The following is an 18,157-nucleotide window of genomic DNA, read 5'->3' as shown; positions in this document are numbered from 1 at the left end:
AATATTTAGGTACCAAATGTGTTTTGAATCCAAGCTGTGAAGTAACAAAGTACAAATCTGAGTTACTTATTTCACTTGAGTATTTTCTCTTTATGCCACTTTAAACTACTCAACTACACAGTTAGTTTACCAATTAGGATGTTGCATACAAAGCATACACAGAGCTTATAACATATGATGGACCGTTATTTATTAAACACCCATTAGTATATAAACTTAGACATGAAGTGATGAGTTGGTTTATTGATTAGCTGATTAGCAGAAAATGTATTCATCAAATTAAGGAACTCTCCTTCTGTTCCTGAGTTACATCATTGGATAATGGCCAGGGGTGTTTTTGCAGAACAGTGACGTTGACCTTTGACCTTTTGCATATCAAATATCATCACTTTGTCATTGTATCCTATTATATATTTGTGTTATTTCGTGCAGTAGCATGAATGTGTCCAACACTTCATGGTTCAAATAGTGACGGATACTGAAGTTGACACGTTCGGAGGAAAAACTTTATTTAAATTAAAACCAAAGCAATCATGTAGCAGTGAGCATGTTCAGCACTGCACAGAAGGGGACACACACACACACACACACACAAACACACACACACACACACACACACACACACACACACACACACACACACACACACACACACACACACACACTCCTTTAAGTACACAGTATAAACACCTTAGCCTGCGTCTCACGGCTAAACATAACACTTACAGCAGTGACACACAAGGAATCTTTTGCCCTTTTGTCAATGCACCTTGAAACCATTTCCCCACCTGCTGTGTATTGCTTAGTGTAGCTGAAATACCACCGTTTGTTTCCTTGTGTATCACCACTATTTGATCACAGAAAATACACACCTATCGCACAACACAAACCTTTCAGTTCACCCTACACACCCACACACCCAGATTTTTCTACCCTTTGGAAACTTTCAGCATTTTGTTTAAATTCACTAAAACTTGTGTGTGAACTCAATGCATAAAAAAAAAAAATTAACGGCAACCCATGCACAAGAAAAACAACAAAAAAAAAAACAGCAAAAAAGAAAAAACTGTGAGTCTGGCGGTGGAGGACTTTCCAGGTGGAGGACGAGGAAACGAGGAAGACGAGGAGGGGGGCAGCTCCACAGTACAGAAGGTAATAACAACAGGACAGTTATTCAGCATTATCACACCTTCAGAGGTGTGTGTGTGTGTGTGTGTGTGTGTGTGTGTGTGTGAGTGTGTGACAAAGGAGGAATTATTCACAGCATAGTTACTGATTGTCCAGTGTTAGTGTGCTCTCCTGGTGGAGGGTAGCGTTACGCGTGCAGAGCCAGAAGTGGCGACAGAGCTCGGTACGTCTGGGCGGCGAGAGGCAGGGCGCTCAGTTATTCCTTAACACTTCCTGGTGCCTCAAGTCTGGACAGGTGTGAGGACTGAGGCTGCCGAGCTCCGTTTCACTGGGGTCAGGTGAATTTCTGCAGTTTCAGATTGAGAGCATTTGGATTCTAGAGATGAACCCGATGGGTTTTCAGAGAAGATGACTCTCCGGCTGAAGTAAACAGGTCAGTGGGCTGGAAAGACGCCAGAATACTGAAACACGGCGATCACTTCAGGCGGATGTCTCGTGTGGTGTGTTTATCATCTAGTTTTCATTCAGATACTGGAATGGAAGTTGCTGAAAGTGAAATTCTTTCCTCCTCAGGTTCACACATACTTGTTGTAGCATTTCAAGTTTCGATGGCTCTCCTTCCATCTGCTGATACCACCTCCCCCCTCCTCTACTCCTACCACCTCAAATTTAAGCCTATTTTCTTTACAGCATGGCAAACCAACCCCCCAAACCCCCCCGCCCGCCCCAAAACTATCTCTTCTGCTCCTCAGTGCCGCCTCTGGCCGAGTACTCTCAGTATTCTCAGCGGTGTAACCCCCCAAGGTGCAGTCCCTTCCCTCGTACAGCATGGCAGCATCATTCTACAGTGCCTCCCCAACAATGCCTCATCACCCTTCACACCTTCCCCCTCTCTGATATCTCTCCCCACCCTTCTCTCCTAGGTCCCAACTATTGCTGGGTCGTGGGCAGCGTCCGGCAGTGCGGCGTCCTGGCAGTGGTACAGGAAGCAGTTGCCCCAACAACTATAGCAGATGAGGAAAAGGGCAGCCAGGAAGACCAAGGCACAGATGGTGCAGGGCTTCCTCTCCAGCAGGAAGCTGAGCAGGTAGAAGCCCATGAACATGGAGTGGTTGAACCACAGCGCTGGGTTCAGCGGTTTGGGGATGAGCAGCACAGGGAGCAGCCACTGCAGGCAATACATTGTCTCTTCTTGTTGAGGGACCCTGGCAGAGGCTCTCTGTGGGGCTGGTGCAGTTCAATCACAGGTTGTTTGAGGTCTTTGAAGGGTTGGAGATGTGACCGGCTCAGGGAGGGGGATGGGGGGCAGCAGCCCTTAGCAGATGGTAAGATGTGCAGGAGTCGTCCTATCCGACAGAGCTGGGATGATGCAGGAACAGGTCAAAGAAGTCAGGTGCTGCTGTTGTCAGGTCATCCCTGGAGACAGCAGACGACAGAGAAGTAAAACGTTTGAGGGTTTCAAATTCTCAACAGAGTCTGCACATAATTATTATTCTCATCAATGATTAATTATTACTGAAGTGCCAGAAAATACTAAAAAATGACATCACAGTTTCCTAAAGGTGATGTCATGGAACAGTATTATCACATATGATAAAGACCAGCAGCAAATCCTCAGGACTCAGAAGATGGAAACAGAGAATATTGACAAATGATTATCAGCCAGGATCACTGGATCAAACGCCCTCACTGTGCCTGCATTACTGCCGGAAGGAAATGACTATTGCATATGGACGATATCTAAGTCTCTATAGCGTAATACAGTATGTGGATGATCTGGCTCATCAACACATGGTCGTCTTTGCATCAGTTTACAACAGAGCAAACCCTGACGAAACAGAGCTGACAATGAGAAAATGAATCATCAACTACTCTGATAATCATTCACATATTCTTTAAAAATTGCCAATGCCAAAAAAAATTATTAAACTAATCTTCAGTTGCACCTATATTTCATTCACACTTTTTACAGATGCTCTGGAACTTTTGTCTACTTTGTGCGACTTTCTGCGTTGTGGTCTGCCGACACCAACAGACTCAACAACATGATTCAGAGGCCTGGCTCAGTCCTGGGGGTGGAGCTGGACCCTCTGCATGTAGTCTTGGAGAGGAGGATGTCAAAACTCCTCTCCATCACAGACAGCATGTCTGAGCCTCCAGACATTCATTCTGGGTCTCTGTCTGAACATGCTCCTCTGACTAACCAGACCACTAAGTGCCCCACTGACCACCACGGCAGCTGCTTCCTTCATGTGGATATCCCAATTATACAACCCCCCCCGCTGAGAAACTGTAACAACAATTTACCTGTGGGCATCTTTATAGTTTTTCTGATTCTGACTTGCCAGCTTGGCAAGAGAGGACCAGCATTTCACCCAGCTCTGTATTTACACAAATGAAATATCCTCTCTACAGAACAACTTACAACATAAGAGTTAACCTTAACATCACCTGCCTTTCATGGTAAATTTGCATCAAAAGTAGAGTCGCTCCTTTTATAGCAACACATGCCTGAAGAATTAGCACATGCATCACATTTGTGCATATAAACAGCCTATTTTATTTATAGGACATGCAAGTTATTCGAGGTAATGAGAGATTTCAGGGGTGTAACATGAATGTGTTGAGTGGCAGCTACATAGTTAATCCCATTATTCCACATCATTACAGTTGTGACTAATCGGTGTCCCAGCCCATGTTAATGACTTCCAAAAGTAAACACTAAACCAACTATTTGCATGTTAACTTCCTTGTAAGGGCCTGATGCTGATAGCTTAGCCGCTCAGCTAACGTTAACTAGCTGCGCACTGAGCAGCCCCATGCTGTTACACGGATATGTGACAATATGGATTAAAATTAACTATCTAGACAGATTAATTGGACTGATTTCGACTGAGCAAAACTAAAAACCAATTGACAATAGCCGGTGTCGAAGTATGTACGAAGATTAACGGTCAAGCGGTTTCAACAAGAAAACTGGTTGCGGCTGGTTGAAGGACAAAAGCTGAGTTACTGAGTGACAGCTGCACGCTTCCCCCCCGGCGACCGAATAACTACCCCGCTTTGTTGACCACACTGACACAGTTAACTAGAGTTCACTAGCTCACAAGCTCGATCTTCACTGGCAGTTATGACCTAGGCAGCTAGTTCACGCTAACGTTGAGTTACAGCAGGTCGGGGCTAACTGCTAACTAACTAGATAAATTAAATACACGATTTGGTTCCTTGCTTACTTGACGTTGAGGTGACTGAGCAGTCTTACTGTCCTTACTGTGACAGGGAACGTCCGAGTCATCTAACTCCAGCCCGTTTTCAAAACCAAACCCCATTCAAAAATCTACCGATTTAACGTTGCCAGGTTTGGAAGTAAACGCAAACACATTTAACGCATCTCAATATTTATTTCAGGGCCGAGGGAAGCCCTTATGACTTCGGTATACTACAAGTATACAAACAGCACTTTTAATTCAGTGATCCTAACCGTTAATATTGTTTTACCTACAATAGCACAGCCATCGCAGTGGGCGGTAACGTTAGCTAGCAGCGTAAGCTAGTTCTAAAACTGGAGCATTATTGAATTGAATGTTTGAACTCGGTGGTCCTGCTCTCGGTTTGTATCCAAAAATACGTTAACATTTCAAGGGGTGTCCACACATCACGTTTTCGAAGCTCTAAGCAAGGCCACCAGAAAAACTCACCCAGACTGGGACGGAGTTTGGCATTACCGTTTCATCCGGAGACTAAAGAACAGCACGTAGCCGAGGCTAACTAGCTAGCGTATATTAAAACACAATAAAAGATTTAACGAATGTTTCCAGCCACCGGCGCGAAAAACGCAGCCAGTTAGCGATAAAACCGACGCAGATTAACAGCCAGAGTCTGTGTTGGAAATGAATCTGTGAACATATGTGAACTAACCTGACATCTTTCGGGCTCATTCTACCGCCTCTGTCCCTCACAACTGACTGCGCACGTAGCTGCTAACTAGCAACAAGCTAACAGGCACCGAGGTTAGCTCAGAGGACCCCTGGGCCGGGAGGGTTAGGAGACTGCGGTCCGCCTGAACGCATTTATCTCCCCCTCTGCAGGGTTTCTCCTCAGCCACCGTTTGAATCCTGCAGCTGGTGTCCACTTCTTCCCAGTCAGTGACCAGCTCAAGGTCAAAGGCCCTTACTGTGACTGTATTACTGCTATAAGAAAATACAATAACTCAATATAAAGTAATACGGTATGTGGATAAAGATTAAGAAGATGTTTTTGAACCAGCTTTGTTTACCCACAGAGAAGCAAAGTATCTTTCATTCTAGAGCTAAAATAATTACTCTATTAATCAATTACTCAATCAACAGATAAACAGATTAAATTGTTTTGATAATTGGTTAATAATTGAAGTCAGTCTTTAAGCAAAAAGGCCAAATATTTACAGCTTTGTAAATGGGAACATTTGCTTGTTTTCTCTTCTGCATTAGGTTGAATGTGTTTGGGTTTCAAAATGTTTTGCAGTTGAATGTATCATTTTTTTTGTTCTTGCTATTTTCTTACATTTTATGAACCAAACAATTTATCAAATAATCAGTAGAATAATGAAAATAGTCATTATTTGTACCTATGTCTCATTGAAGAGGTTTAGGAGCCTGAATACATTTAACATCACTTCAGTGGGTAAACAACCAAGAAATCTGAAGCCTGTGTATAGAATCTGCTTTTTACCAGCCAGAGAACCTGTCTTTACTTGTCCACGTTGTCCTCAGCAGTTAGAGAGTCGTCAAGTTGTAACGAGTTACCTGAATTTCTCTACATACAAGAGCAAGAAAGTGAAGTCTGGATCACACGTGACACATTTAGTTATGATGGTGTAATAGGCACAGGAAAGACATGAATGGATTGATCTGTTATGGGACCACAGGACCACAGGACTAAAATTTGCTTTTGGGGCCCCTACTGACCCTTCATCCACTCTCCTATGTGTGTATTGTGTGTATACTCTCTCAGTTCTCATTCACTACAGTGGACACAGCAGATTTTCATTCCTATCATTTACGATATGTTATCAGTGTGCCTGCAGAATCATGATGCAAACTGCAGCTGTGACTTGCACAAAATCATGTTTGACCTCGGGGGGAAGCTGGAGTTACTGTGCTCACGTCAAACTCTAAGTATCTAAGTATCTTTTCATTTCACATTACAAACTATATTAAAACTGTCCAGGATTAATGAACTAGGATAAAACATTTATTCACAATTATTTCAATTAAAAGAACAAACATGAAATTCTGCAAACACAAGAAATGCTACATCTATTTGTTTATTTCCCTGACCCAGTTATCCAGCTCAGGGTTGTGGGGAAAATAAATGACATAAAATCAGCATTTTCTCCAAAGTTTATTTTTCACATTTAACTTATTACACTGACAACCAAAAGAGGGAGACAAAATGCATATAAATACATACAAAAAAGATCTGTAAGATAAATTCAAATAAATAAAATACCTACGATGAATGAATAAAAACTCAAGAAAATGTTGGACAAAAACCTGGTTACAAACCTTCCCAGGAAACTAATCTTGTTTTCTTTATACAAACAAAGGTTTTTTGCTACAGCTGAATGCCCACTGACTGACACTATCACCGCTAACAAATGCAAACATACAAGAGGCTGCGATCAGATTCTGAAAAGAGAAACACCTGTGAAGACTAATTTAAAGAATCACAATCTGTTTGTCTCAAACCTTCAGCAAATAAAAGAAACGGAGGCTGTATGTTTTGTTATATTGATGCTCGCTGCAGTGCTGAAAGCTGCATGCTCTATTCTGTCTTCCAGGCGAGGACGAGGGGACAGGGTCCTGTCTGTGTCTTGTGCTCTCTGAACAGGTAATCTACATTGTCATTTAAGGTATTCAGGCTGGACTGTTCTGCATCCCCCGCTCTGTCCTGAACGCTCCATAAATCCTGCTTAGCTGACAAAGTGCATATCAATCAGCGTAGTTTATAGTGAAGCCATATACAGTATTGTTACATCGAGAAAAGTTAGAGTAAAAGAGCTGAAACACAGGCAGCATCTTGATGAAATGCAGATGGGCAATACTGTCTAACAGGGACACAGACTGACGGCTGCAGCCACAAAATCAATCAATCAAAAAACCAATCAGTGAAAAACAGAATAAAAGAAAACAAATACAAAAAAACCCAATGTTGAACAGAGCTGCCGGCAAACGTCTACCTCTGCTCCAGTTAACTGAGCAGTGACTGGAGTCAGCGAACGCCTCTTACTGAGAAACACTTATTATTTCTGTCCAGCTGATGTGTGATGTTACCTCATGTGCTATGAGTTCGGCCACTTGTCAGTTTAAACAAATGTTGCCCTGGACTCATCAAACCCAGTACAACTCCCACCTTTGATACTGCTCAGTTTGGACTTGACTGTGGCTTAATCGGTCAGTCAGACTGACTGTACGTCCAGACAGAAGCCAGCAGGTCGCCTGGTGAGGGAAAGTTGGTGGGCGTACTGATGTGGATGGAATCAACAGTTCTAGTGAGCATACAATGGCTCCTCTTTTCACAAAATATATTATAGACTAGTGATGAATCACATAAAAGCTCATTACCATAAAACTGCCTGGACTTCAAGCTTTTCTGATGCCTACGACGCTCAAGATGTGCCACCAACAGGCAAGCAGCTGTTTGGCGCCAAGAGACGCCGGCTCACAAAGAAAACAACGACCCTCTGGTCACTTTGACGCTCTCGCAGTTTTCAGTCTGAACGCACAGTGACTGTAGAGACTAGAACATGATGGTATTAACCTGCACGACTGCAATGACTCAGACACGGTCACAGTCACTGTCAGACCTCGGATGTGATCATTGTTACTTGAACACGTCCTTAATGACTCTGATGTGAGCGTGGTGACCCGAGCAGGACGACAGTGACTCAAACATTATCACGGTGGCTCAGACTCGACTGCGGTGACTCAGTCATGATGGAGGTGGGTTGGACGGGAGATAAGAGACCAGATCACGACTGCAGTGACTCAGTCAGGAGTCAGGCCGCAGTACGTTACATGACCATGACGTCACTGAAGTGACTCGGACATATCCCCAGTGCAGCGGTCAGAAAGTAAGTTTGGTCTCAGGCCAGTTTTTTTCTAATCCATTAGACGACGGGTCAGAACATAATCAAAGGCTAATTTAATTAACTAAGAAAGAAACTGATAAAAATGCAGCTGAAATTTACTTTGTTACTGTTCACGTGTCTCTGTGACCCACAGTCACGTTTGAGTGATTTACTGAACCTGTGTCAGAACTTTTCAGAATAAAAGCTTGAAGTAAAGCACTGCTGCTGCAAAAAACATGCTTTTATTTTTTAAGCAAAATTGCCAAAGAGGAAGTGAGGAAGTTCTGTAAGTAAGTGCGCTGTGCACCACGACAGTGCAGCTGTGTCCTGATGTGTGATTGTGTCTGTCATTTACTCTCAATGGATAAAAGTATAAAAAGCATCTTCAGGTGGGGGGAGATTCTCTCTGTGGATATTATAGTTAAATGTGGGACCGGGAGCTATTGTAAGATAAAAAACAAAAAAAAATCTCTTCATCTAAATAATCCAGCGGACCAGATATTATTTCTGGCGGACCAGTTTTGGCCCACGCACCACCAGTTGCTGACCTCTGCCCTGGTGACTCAGTCATGTCCTCGTGACTCTGACTTCAACACAAATTTAACACTGAAACACTGAAGACTTGGGCTCGACTTGGACTTGGTGTTCGGTTACTTGACTTCTATCTTTGGCCTCTAAATGTTGCCCGTGTGTCACAGCCTCAAGATTTAGCCGGGAGCAAACAGCAGCCATTCCAACGCTATTGAAAAAAGCATATTAGGCTAACAGCACATAAGTATATCAATCACATGATGTGTTGTACAGTAAACATCCTCAGCAGTTACAACCATTCCTATAAGCAAAATAGAGATATTTCAATCACTTTATGTAATACATTTAACATGATGCAGCATTTTAACAATGATAGTCACTATTTCCAAGAGGAATCAATAAAGTGCCAAAATCTTTCTTTCAAAGTTGCTACAGGCCATACTTCCTGTTCAGTGACTGGGAGGAGGAGCTAAGAGGAGTCGCTGCAGTTAGACGCTGGGGTAAAGGTCCACGGCTGGAAGATTATGGTCGGTTCCTGCTCCGGTCAGGACCAGTGTCACTAAATAACCACCACAGCTCACTGCTTTACATTCAAGCATTTAAAGTGGAGAAAAGATCCTGATGCTGTGATTTGTCTCTAGTTTGATGTTTACATTGTCTTGTGCAGCCACACTGCTAAAAGCTAAAAGCTAAAAGCCAAAAGCTAAAAGCCAAAAGCTAAAAGCCAAAAGCTAAAAGCTAAAAGCTAAAAGCTAAAAGCTAAAAGCCAAAAGCCAAAAGCTAAAAGCTAAACGCGTAAGGCACACCGGACCCACACTGTGTTTATGTGCTGTGATATTATCTGAAGTCAAACCTTCAGAACCATTTTAAAGGGGAGCTCATCAGGTTTATTGTGTTTCATGTCTTCATGTGTATGATGTGTACCTCAGTGTCTAAGATGACATGAGTGACTCCTCCCGCTCTGCTCCTCAGTCCCAGCTCCACTCTGACTGGACAGCATCACTCAGGGTTTACACCTCCCCCTTCTTTCTCTCCCTCCTCTCCCCTCTTTGTTATCCTCTCTCCATTGAAGACACCCTGTTTTCTCTGCTGTCACCTTCTTCTCCCTCCTCTGTCTAGGCTCCACTTATTATCAAAGATGCCCATCCTTCATAACCTGCCTCCTCTTCCTCTTTGTCCATCAGAGATGTGTGTCCTGCTCCTCTTCCTCCTCCTCAGTCGCTGCTTGATTGACAAACACCTGAAAAAAAACAGATGAGGCTTCATGCTGTTGCAGAATAAAGTCAGTTTTCCTCCCAGAAACCACACAGCAGATTCACCACTAAACCTTTTACACTTTTCCTTTATTTACTCATCCATCTGTTCGTCTTTGTTTCATCAGAGCTTCCACTTATATCAGTCATCCCATCACCTGCCAGCGACTGCTGTCCTCCCTGCCTCCTTCTCCTCCCCCTGCGTGCCCGTTGGTGCTCGGCTTCTTCTCCTGCATCTCAGGCTGGCCGTCATTGGTCACGTCCAGCATGGGGTTGTCATGACAACCATTCTCCACAAAGTGAAGCTCCTCAGCGCGAAACTGCAAGAATCACACACCATCGGCTCCATCAGTCACAGATCAACATGATTAATGTGGCGGTGTCTGTCTCCACCTGATGAACCTCAGCCCACTGCTCCCTCTCTGTTAGCTCAGTGTTTGGTCTCCACCGGCTCCACTGTGTTCAGCTGCTGCTCAGCAGGAGGAGGACAGAGGCTCTGTACAGCTGCAGCTGTGGGAGCAGCGAGAGCGAACCAGAACAATAAAGCTGAGTCCAGACACATAAACAATCAGCTGCAACACGCTATAAAGAGACACCTTTCACATTGTCACGTTGTTTTCAGCAGCATGCTCAGAATACATCACAATATGTGAGCAGAGATTCACCAGAGGAGACACAGTGAACATCAGTGGAAAATCAGGTTTAACGCAGCCCAGGTGCCAGGTATCACACACACTGTGCCCCTTCATGTAAACATCTTGTCTTAATAAAGATGTAATGAACACTAATGACAGCTGCAGTGTGTGACTGACAGAATGCCATTAGTTTAACATCTGGATGAAGTTAAGCTCAACCATCAGCTTCCAGGGCTGAACCCTGAAGCATCAACAGTGAAGAAGCTGCAGTTCCTCTAATGACCACTAGAGTCTGGCTCCAGCAGTGAGTCAGTCCCCAGAGACTCCCATGTTCAAATGTCCAACTTTCCAGCAGAAACAAACATGTTTACAGCCTGGTACAGAGACTGTTCTGCTCTCTAGAGATCATTTCCTCCTTCATGACACCTGTACGGCTGAATTTATACAACTCACCTGTTTACATTTTATTAATGACTTAAGTGATGGAGAATTGAGGGCGTGGCCTCTTTGAGTGACAGGTGGGTGAGTGTATGATTGACAGAAAGTGGCATACATGAGTCAGGCGCGGAGTCAGACTCTGCCAAGATGGCGATGGTGGAGCAGCTCACTCTGAGCTTCAGAAACCTGATGGTGATGTCACAGAGGCTCCGCCCCTCTTTATTTCAGTCTGTGGTTACGTCCCTGTTTGTATTTACTCGTCTCACCACACAATTACAAAACAGAAAAGACGTGTTCACCAACCGAAGTCTTAGTGGCAGGCAGCCGCCTCTGCCAGCAGATGTATATAAATCCAGATGTGATGATGACCATGCAGACGGAGCCGATGATCACCAGAACCACAAACAGCTTGCCGTAGTCGCTGCGTGTTTGACTGGGCCGAGTCTGACAGCTACTGGCTGCACTGTAGTTCTGGATGCCGACCTGGAGGCCAACACACACATACAGTCCTTTAACTGATAGGAGAGTGTTCACACGTTGTCTGTTCAGCAGTGAAACCTCCTGTAAACCTGAATGAGAACGACCAGCACTGTGTGAACGGACTGAGACGGTGCCGTTAGCTAATCAACCAGTTTGAATTCTGCTGATCTTTTTCTAAAAGCTGGAATATTTTTAAACTCTGTCACGTTTAGCTCAGCTTTCTAAAAATATTCAGGAAGGAAGCCAGAGAGCTGCGTCCTCTCTTTAGGCCAAAATCACTGGAAGAAGCTTCAAGCTCCAAAACGTCCACATGCATTAACAGGCAGGTTTCACCATGTGTTTCGTATGATCAGAAACCCTGTAATCTCCACTATCATTGATTGTGACAATCATTTAAAGATCGACTCATTCAGCTGTGCCCTACCTTATTTAGACTCTTCCTGATCTGTCCCAACATGCCCAGCACGTCCTTGGTAGCAATGACTCCTGGAAGACACAACACAGGTGGGACAATTTAACACAGTCCCACAGACGACCACCTGTGCCTGGAAATAAAAATACCAGGAGGTTTGTTCACATAGAGAATGTAGTGACACACAGAGTGATACAAGCTGAATGAAAAGAGGGAACAAAGAGGTGAAAACTCAAAGATATAAGATATAAATATATGTGAACTTGTAAAATAGACATATATCATGATGGCTGGTAAATTATACAACAGGTTTTTTACATCCTTGTTTGTGCAAGTGACTGTGTCAGAATTCCTGTGTTCATTTTCAAGAGCAAACAAACACGTGAGAATATTCACATACATCTGAGAGAACATACTTTGCTTTGTGTTTAACACCAGAACAGCTGTGATCTGTGTTCACCAGGCTGCATGTACAGATTTCCCTCATGGTTTTTATTCTGGTCTGACAATAAAACCTGACGTTTGTTGCACATTTCTCCGACTGTTGAAGGTTTTCTGATGTCAGGCTCCAGAGCGGCAGCTGAAAATAATTGAGACGTCAAACCATCTATTTTTGTCCTTTTATCCAAATAAATAAGGAAACTGCTCGGACATTCGCTTTTATGATCAATTTTTTAGCCCTGTTTCACATCTCAGGACTCTAACAGACTGCCCTACCTGAGTGATGAGGAGCGTTACCTGCAGACACTTCTCAGGGCTAAATAATTTAAGGGTTGAAAATCATGTAATATACATTTATATTTACAGTTAGTTAATATTCTCCACTGTACGCTTTGATTGTCATTTGCATGTTTCTGACTTTAATCTGTGCAAATAAACTCAAATTTCAAACTGAAATGATTTTAAGGAAGTTACAGTTCAGAGAATGTGAATGAAGCTGAAGTGAAAATTACACAGTGACCACAGAAGAAGAATTTGTGTTTACCCTGTTCAGACGCCACGTTCATCAGCAGCTGGTGTTGTTGGTGTGTTGGCTTGCTGAGGTAGAGTACCCATGATCCCTCAGGGCTGTTCATCCTTCGAGCAAATACTTGCTCCATGATCTTCAACAACCGCACACCCTGGTCTACACGAAACTCCTCCTGTCTCACACACACACATGCATGCACGCACGCACGCACACGTTATCAAAAAGTCTTCAGATACTGAAGATCTTCTCGTCCTCTTGTGTTAAAGGAAATAAGAGGAGAGGATTCTCAGACTCCGTCCAAACATAAGGTCATTGCGGTGCCTCTGAGGGTTTGTGTTGCTGCCATGGCAACAGGTCTCACGATGAAGATCCTTCAACCACTGAGCAGTTGAGTCTGTGAAACTCAGCTGAAGTCCTTCACCTCCTTCAGTTCTGGTTCTGACAGTGTGGGAGAAAACGTCTGGGGAGGAGAATCAGTCGGAGCTCAAAAGGAGACGGAGGCTGATTTATCCCTGTTTGAGTCGTATCAACTCAGATTCACCCCAGTTTGATGTGGTTTGTTCGGGCTGTGACTCAAACTCTGGTGTGGACCAAACAACCAGACTGAGATCGTCTCACTCCTCTGTGGTTGGTTTGAACAGAACCAACCACAGGACTGTGAGAGCAGAGATGTACTGTGGGCCTGACGGGTCAACACAATGCAAAAGCCACAACATCCTCCACTCTCTCTCCTCAGATTGCAGGTATCTGTGATTCTAGAGTTGCAGTATCCAGATCTGCCACCACAACATTCATAACAATAACAATAACAACAATAATAATAATAATTTTTTTTTTTTTAAATTAAAATCATTATTATTGATGACACCACTACCTGTGGGTAACCATCAACAGTATATACAGCTGTTATGGCTGTTACAGCAGGAGGTTATGACAGGAACAGACTGGAGGCTACAGTGACTCGGTATTGGAAAGTGGTGAGCTAGCTGTTAGCATGCTGAACACTGGTGTTTGTCTGCACCTCTGGAGACAGATGTTGGTGAGTAAAGAATGAAGCTGATGCTGAACTCGGTAAATAAACAGCTGCTAATGCTAACGTTAGCTATGTATAGCAAAACACACAAATAGCTCCTAAATGAAAATACTAATTGAGCCCTTCGTTGTACTTACACAGTTCAAGTTCTGCGTCATGTTGAGGATGACATACCCACGTCCGGTCAGCTCGCTCCAGTCCACACACACCACCTGACGGAGTCAGAGTCAGAGAACATCTGTGTGTGACCCGGAACTAATTTCAGATAAAGACTTCAAACGTTGACTTTCCTCTGAGGTGGAAACGTACCTGCTGCGCCTCCTCCAGCTTGTCAACATCGCTGATCGGTAAGAAGACCTCTGTGACCCCACCACCGCTGACCTCTGACCTCAGGGCCTGCAGGGGCGTGGTCTTTTCCAGCCAATCCCAGGACTGGTCGGTGAAGCTGATAGTCGGGGAGGGATCTGTGGTGAGCGGGACGATGTGTCTGATTCTTGTTCCCTCTCCCTCCGTCTTCTTCCACTTCTCCTCCACCTCTGCGCCTCCATCTTTCCCTCCAGCTGCTGAACACGGACCCAGTCAGATATAGTGATGATGTAAATGTGACTTTGACTTTTCATAAATCGAAACTATGAGGTTGATCTTGTTCAACATTTTATTCTATATTATAATAATTTAGTGTTTCAGAGCTCCTCCCCTTTGACTCACGTCCTGGCTGCTGCAGCTCGTCGTCTCCCTCCACGCTGGGCTGCAGAGGCTCTCTGCTGGGAGCCAAGCCAACCTCTGGTACAGTGGGATTCTGTCTGAAAACACCCGTGTGTGTCAGACCTGCTTCTTCCTCCTCCTCTTCCTCCTCCCTCCTTCTGTCTTCATCCTCTGTCTCATCTGCAGCAACCAACCGGAGGTAGAAATATATTATTATAATAATATAATATAAATATAATATATTATAATATTCCTCTACAGTAACGTTAGCTAACACAATTATAACAGCTTCTGCTATGACCTGATACCTTTTGTGTAACTTCCCAGCAGCCCAAAGTCTGTGCCGGTGTCAGTCTCAGGTGTGGCGGTGCCCACAACGTCTCCACCCACAGCAGCAGCAGCAGTAGGTGTGGAACCGGTCGTAGTGATGGAGGAGTGAAGGAGTCCATAACCACTGGACTGAAGGTCTTCCTCCCCCTCTGCCTCCCACAGCTCTCGTTCTATTGGACGCACCTGCAGATGACATCAGGTGACAGTCAGAGATTTGATTTCCGCCGTGGATCTGCTCACTTTATCATACCAAAGATCCTGGTTTACCAAAAAATAAATACAGTCTCCACAGGGGAGCCAACGCTAGGAGGTATGACTATATTAATATGATTACTTCTCCAATACTGATAAATATCTCTTTAAAATCAATACACATTAATGTCACATTAATCTTCTTTAATGAGTCTCAGCATCGTCGCTAAATGATTAGTTTTCTTCCCAAATCACCTTCAGGGAGCCTGTGGAGAACTGAGCCAAAGTAGACTCAGTAAGGACAAATAACAACTGTGTTTATATTTAAATACCCAACAATAAATCCTGTGTGATGAAGTCTAAAATCTAATTAAATAAGACTTTTTATAGCCTTTAAATCAAATTTAAGACCGATATCCAGCCTTCATGTTTCTAACCCTAACATCAGCTGAGGGAAGATTCGTTCATCATCTTTATAAGTCACCATAATCCTCAGAGAAATGAAGCTCAGCCTGAGGCTCTGCAGACAAGAACCACGACTCAAAACACTACTCACCTCAATCTGTAAATTTATGTGAAAAAATTACAAATTTTTCTTTACACATGATGAGTAATTTATTTAATGTATTTGTTACCAAAACCACAGTCTGCATCTTTATTTATTCCATTTTGATTTGAAATCGTTTCTAATTTTCACAAGTGCTTTCAGTGCATATTATTATGTCACTAACATTTACATAGTTAGGTTTACAATGATGTGTTGAGGGGGACAACTCTCAGGAAGGAGGGGACATGCCCCCCTCCCTCCAGTATTTCCTATGACTGTATGTTTTAATGTTTTCAGTAGAGGCAGCAGTGGTAATGGAGCTTATACAGTGTCAGTAATATTACTGGTATCACTGGGAGCACTGATGCAATTTATTCATATCGACATGAAAACAAAGACTCGTCCGAGTGTTTCCATTCACTTGTAAACTGGAGGTTGAAGAGAAATTAAGTGAGACAGGCCCAGTTATCTCAGTCGCTCTGGAAACCCCACTAATCCCACACAGCAGGTAAAGACTAATTAAATTATCCAGCACAAGGTCAGTAGGTGAGTCCTGGATTATATCTGATTCACCACGATCCAATTAAAGTGCGGCTGCAGCTGATGATTCCTCTTTTATTACTGTTCCCGCTGCCGTCAGTCGAGCTCATTGCTCCACGTCTGCAGGTGAGTCGTATTCACAGACTCCTGCTCATGAAAAGTTGTTGTTTTCTGTCTCTCAGTGATTTACAGCTTTGTGTGTGTGTTACTCTGTGCAGCGAGACCATGTGAACGCTGCCTGCTCCTGTACCTGCACACACCTGGCCGTGACTCACTTTATGAAGTCGATGATTTGGGAAAGTTAAAGTTAAAATCATCTGCTGCAGTTTCCTCGGTTCCAACATGTGTGCAGGGAAGCGGTTTCAGACGCTGTAGAATAATCTGAGTGTCTGAAGCTGACGCCTCACAGTGTGTGTGTGTGTGTGTGTGTGTGTTGAAAACTGACTTTATTCTGCAGCAAAAAGAACAGAAACAAAAACCAAACAGCAGCAACTCTCTTATATTTGTCACTGAGAAGAACAGTGTCTTATATCAGTGACTGAAATAATCACTGCAGAGCTCACAATATAAATGAAAGAGGCTCAAACTGGGGCCTAGAACTGTCTTTCCCACATTCATCCCACAGATGATTCTGTTTAACCAGTGAAACTACTGTCTCTGCTCTCACCTCCATGACCGGGGGTGCACGATGCCCCTGCAGCCCAGAGTCATGCACATCAGCTGGGGAGGAGCTGCTGCTGGGCTGCTTGGAGGGAGAGGGCTGGAAGGATGGACTGTATCCTGTGAGACACAAAGGTACATGTCAAAAACACATGGGGTGTGTGTGTGTGTGTGTGTGTACACTTCTCATAAAGACGACTCCTCAAACACGATACTTTAAATGAGAGGGAGATATAAAATAAGATTTATCCTAAAATCAAACTCAGATTTAAGATGAACCTTCTCTGAGTTGAACCTGAGCAAACGTTAGAAATATGTGACTGCTGGTAGCATGTGTGACCCCAGTGCTTTGTACTTAGGCAGTGGTGCTATGAGCTAAATGCTAACATTTGCTGATTAGCAGTGAACACAAAGTACAGCTAAGGCCAATGGGAGTCATTAATTTTGCAGGTGGTCACCAAAGTATTTGTCATTAAGTATTAAAAACTAAATTTAAAAACTAGATGGAGACTCAGGGCGTGCTGATCCCTGCCAGACTAGCTCTGGGGTTTAGTGACTGGACACCAGTGCAGGTCTGCTGGTCCAGCTGGTGGGAGTTTTGCTGGGGAATGGGATCCCCGACCTGGGACTGAGCATCTGAGGATGGATGGATGGAACTAGATGAAAACTGAAGAGAAGCCATTACACTTCATCCTCAGCCCCCTGGAGGTTTCATTCATTCTGTGGCGCCAGAGGAAAAGTCAGAGGTCACCAAAGTCATTAAGCTTCATCCACTGGGAACCGTGACAGACTGTACAAAATGTCATTACAACAAATACGACAGTTGTTCAGAAAGTTCAGTCTGGACCAAAGTGGATTGAGGGACCAGTATCTGCATGGCTAAAAATGAAAACGTGATTTTTACTTGTTGTTTTGGCTGTTAACAGGACGCTGTGTCTTCACAGGTGTTCTGATGATCTCACAGACATCTGTCTGCCCTGAATGAAGTTACCTCAGGAAGTCAATCGACGTCTAATCCCAGTATCTCTGGACTGTGCCGTCATGTTTGTGCAGCGAGGATAAAGAACACGATCTGTATTAGTTTGCTCTGGGCAAACACTTCATAAGCCGGGGCAGACGGCAGACTCCTGCAGGATCTCAGAGACACCTTTAAACCTGCTGGAAAACAGCAGTTTGTGCTGAGGGGCTAATA

General features: G+C 43.9%; 2 protein-coding genes across 8 annotated transcripts in view; both read right to left on the bottom strand.

Moving 5' to 3' along the window:
- Nucleotides 1-492: 492 nt before the first annotated feature.
- Nucleotides 493-5,203, bottom strand: blcap (bladder cancer associated protein). Of its 5 annotated transcripts, none has more exons than XR_011687312.1 (3): nt 5,047-5,203; nt 592-2,544; nt 493-557 (listed from the first exon to the last, which is right to left on the bottom strand). XR_011687312.1 is itself a non-coding variant. In XM_071473035.1 (2 exons), exon 2 carries the CDS (start codon nt 2,309-2,311, stop codon nt 2,048-2,050), a length of 264 nt encoding a protein of 87 aa, XP_071329136.1. In that variant the 5' UTR covers nt 2,312-2,544; nt 5,047-5,203; the 3' UTR covers nt 493-2,047. The 5 variants fall into 5 exon arrangements, 2 of the variants coding, with proteins under 2 accessions (XP_071329136.1, XP_071329137.1); XR_011687313.1 differs by having other exon boundaries at nt 600-2,544; XR_011687314.1 differs by having other exon boundaries at nt 608-2,544.
- Nucleotides 5,204-6,491: 1,288 nt separating this feature from the next.
- Nucleotides 6,492-18,157, bottom strand: part of podxl2 (podocalyxin-like 2) — a 21,248-nt gene continuing 9,582 nt past the window's right edge. Inside the window, exons 4-13 of one of the 3 annotated variants that reach the window (XM_071473026.1) lie at nt 16,973-17,085; nt 15,005-15,209; nt 14,700-14,876; nt 14,301-14,554; nt 14,129-14,203; nt 12,974-13,130; nt 12,001-12,062; nt 11,400-11,579; nt 10,182-10,343; nt 6,492-10,010 (exon numbers count right to left, since the gene is read on the bottom strand). In XM_071473026.1, the coding sequence (XP_071329127.1) occupies nt 9,951-10,010; nt 10,182-10,343; nt 11,400-11,579; nt 12,001-12,062; nt 12,974-13,130; nt 14,129-14,203; nt 14,301-14,554; nt 14,700-14,876; nt 15,005-15,209; nt 16,973-17,085 (1,445 nt within the window). In that variant the 3' untranslated portion in view covers nt 6,492-9,950. The remainder of the gene's footprint in view (nt 10,011-10,181; nt 10,344-11,399; nt 11,580-12,000; nt 12,063-12,973; nt 13,131-14,128; nt 14,204-14,300; nt 14,555-14,699; nt 14,877-15,004; nt 15,210-16,972; nt 17,086-18,157) is intronic. The other 2 variants (XM_071473027.1, XM_071473028.1) reach the window with 2 other exon arrangements.

The sequence above is a fragment of the Trachinotus anak genome, unplaced genomic scaffold (assembly GCF_046630095.1).
Source record: "Trachinotus anak isolate AG129_WGS33_773 ecotype Australia unplaced genomic scaffold, CSIRO_AGI_Tana_v1 ptg000044l, whole genome shotgun sequence".
Lineage (NCBI taxonomy): Eukaryota > Metazoa > Chordata > Actinopteri > Carangiformes > Carangidae > Trachinotus > Trachinotus anak.
The sequence above is the reverse complement of the archived record's forward strand: the minus strand, read 5'-3'. Positions and strand labels throughout refer to the sequence as shown.

Excerpts from the sequence above, each read along its gene's own strand:
- blcap (XM_071473035.1), bottom strand. The coding sequence starts at position 2,311 with ATGTATTGCCTGCAGTGGCTGCTCCCTGTGCTGCTCATCCCCAAACCG.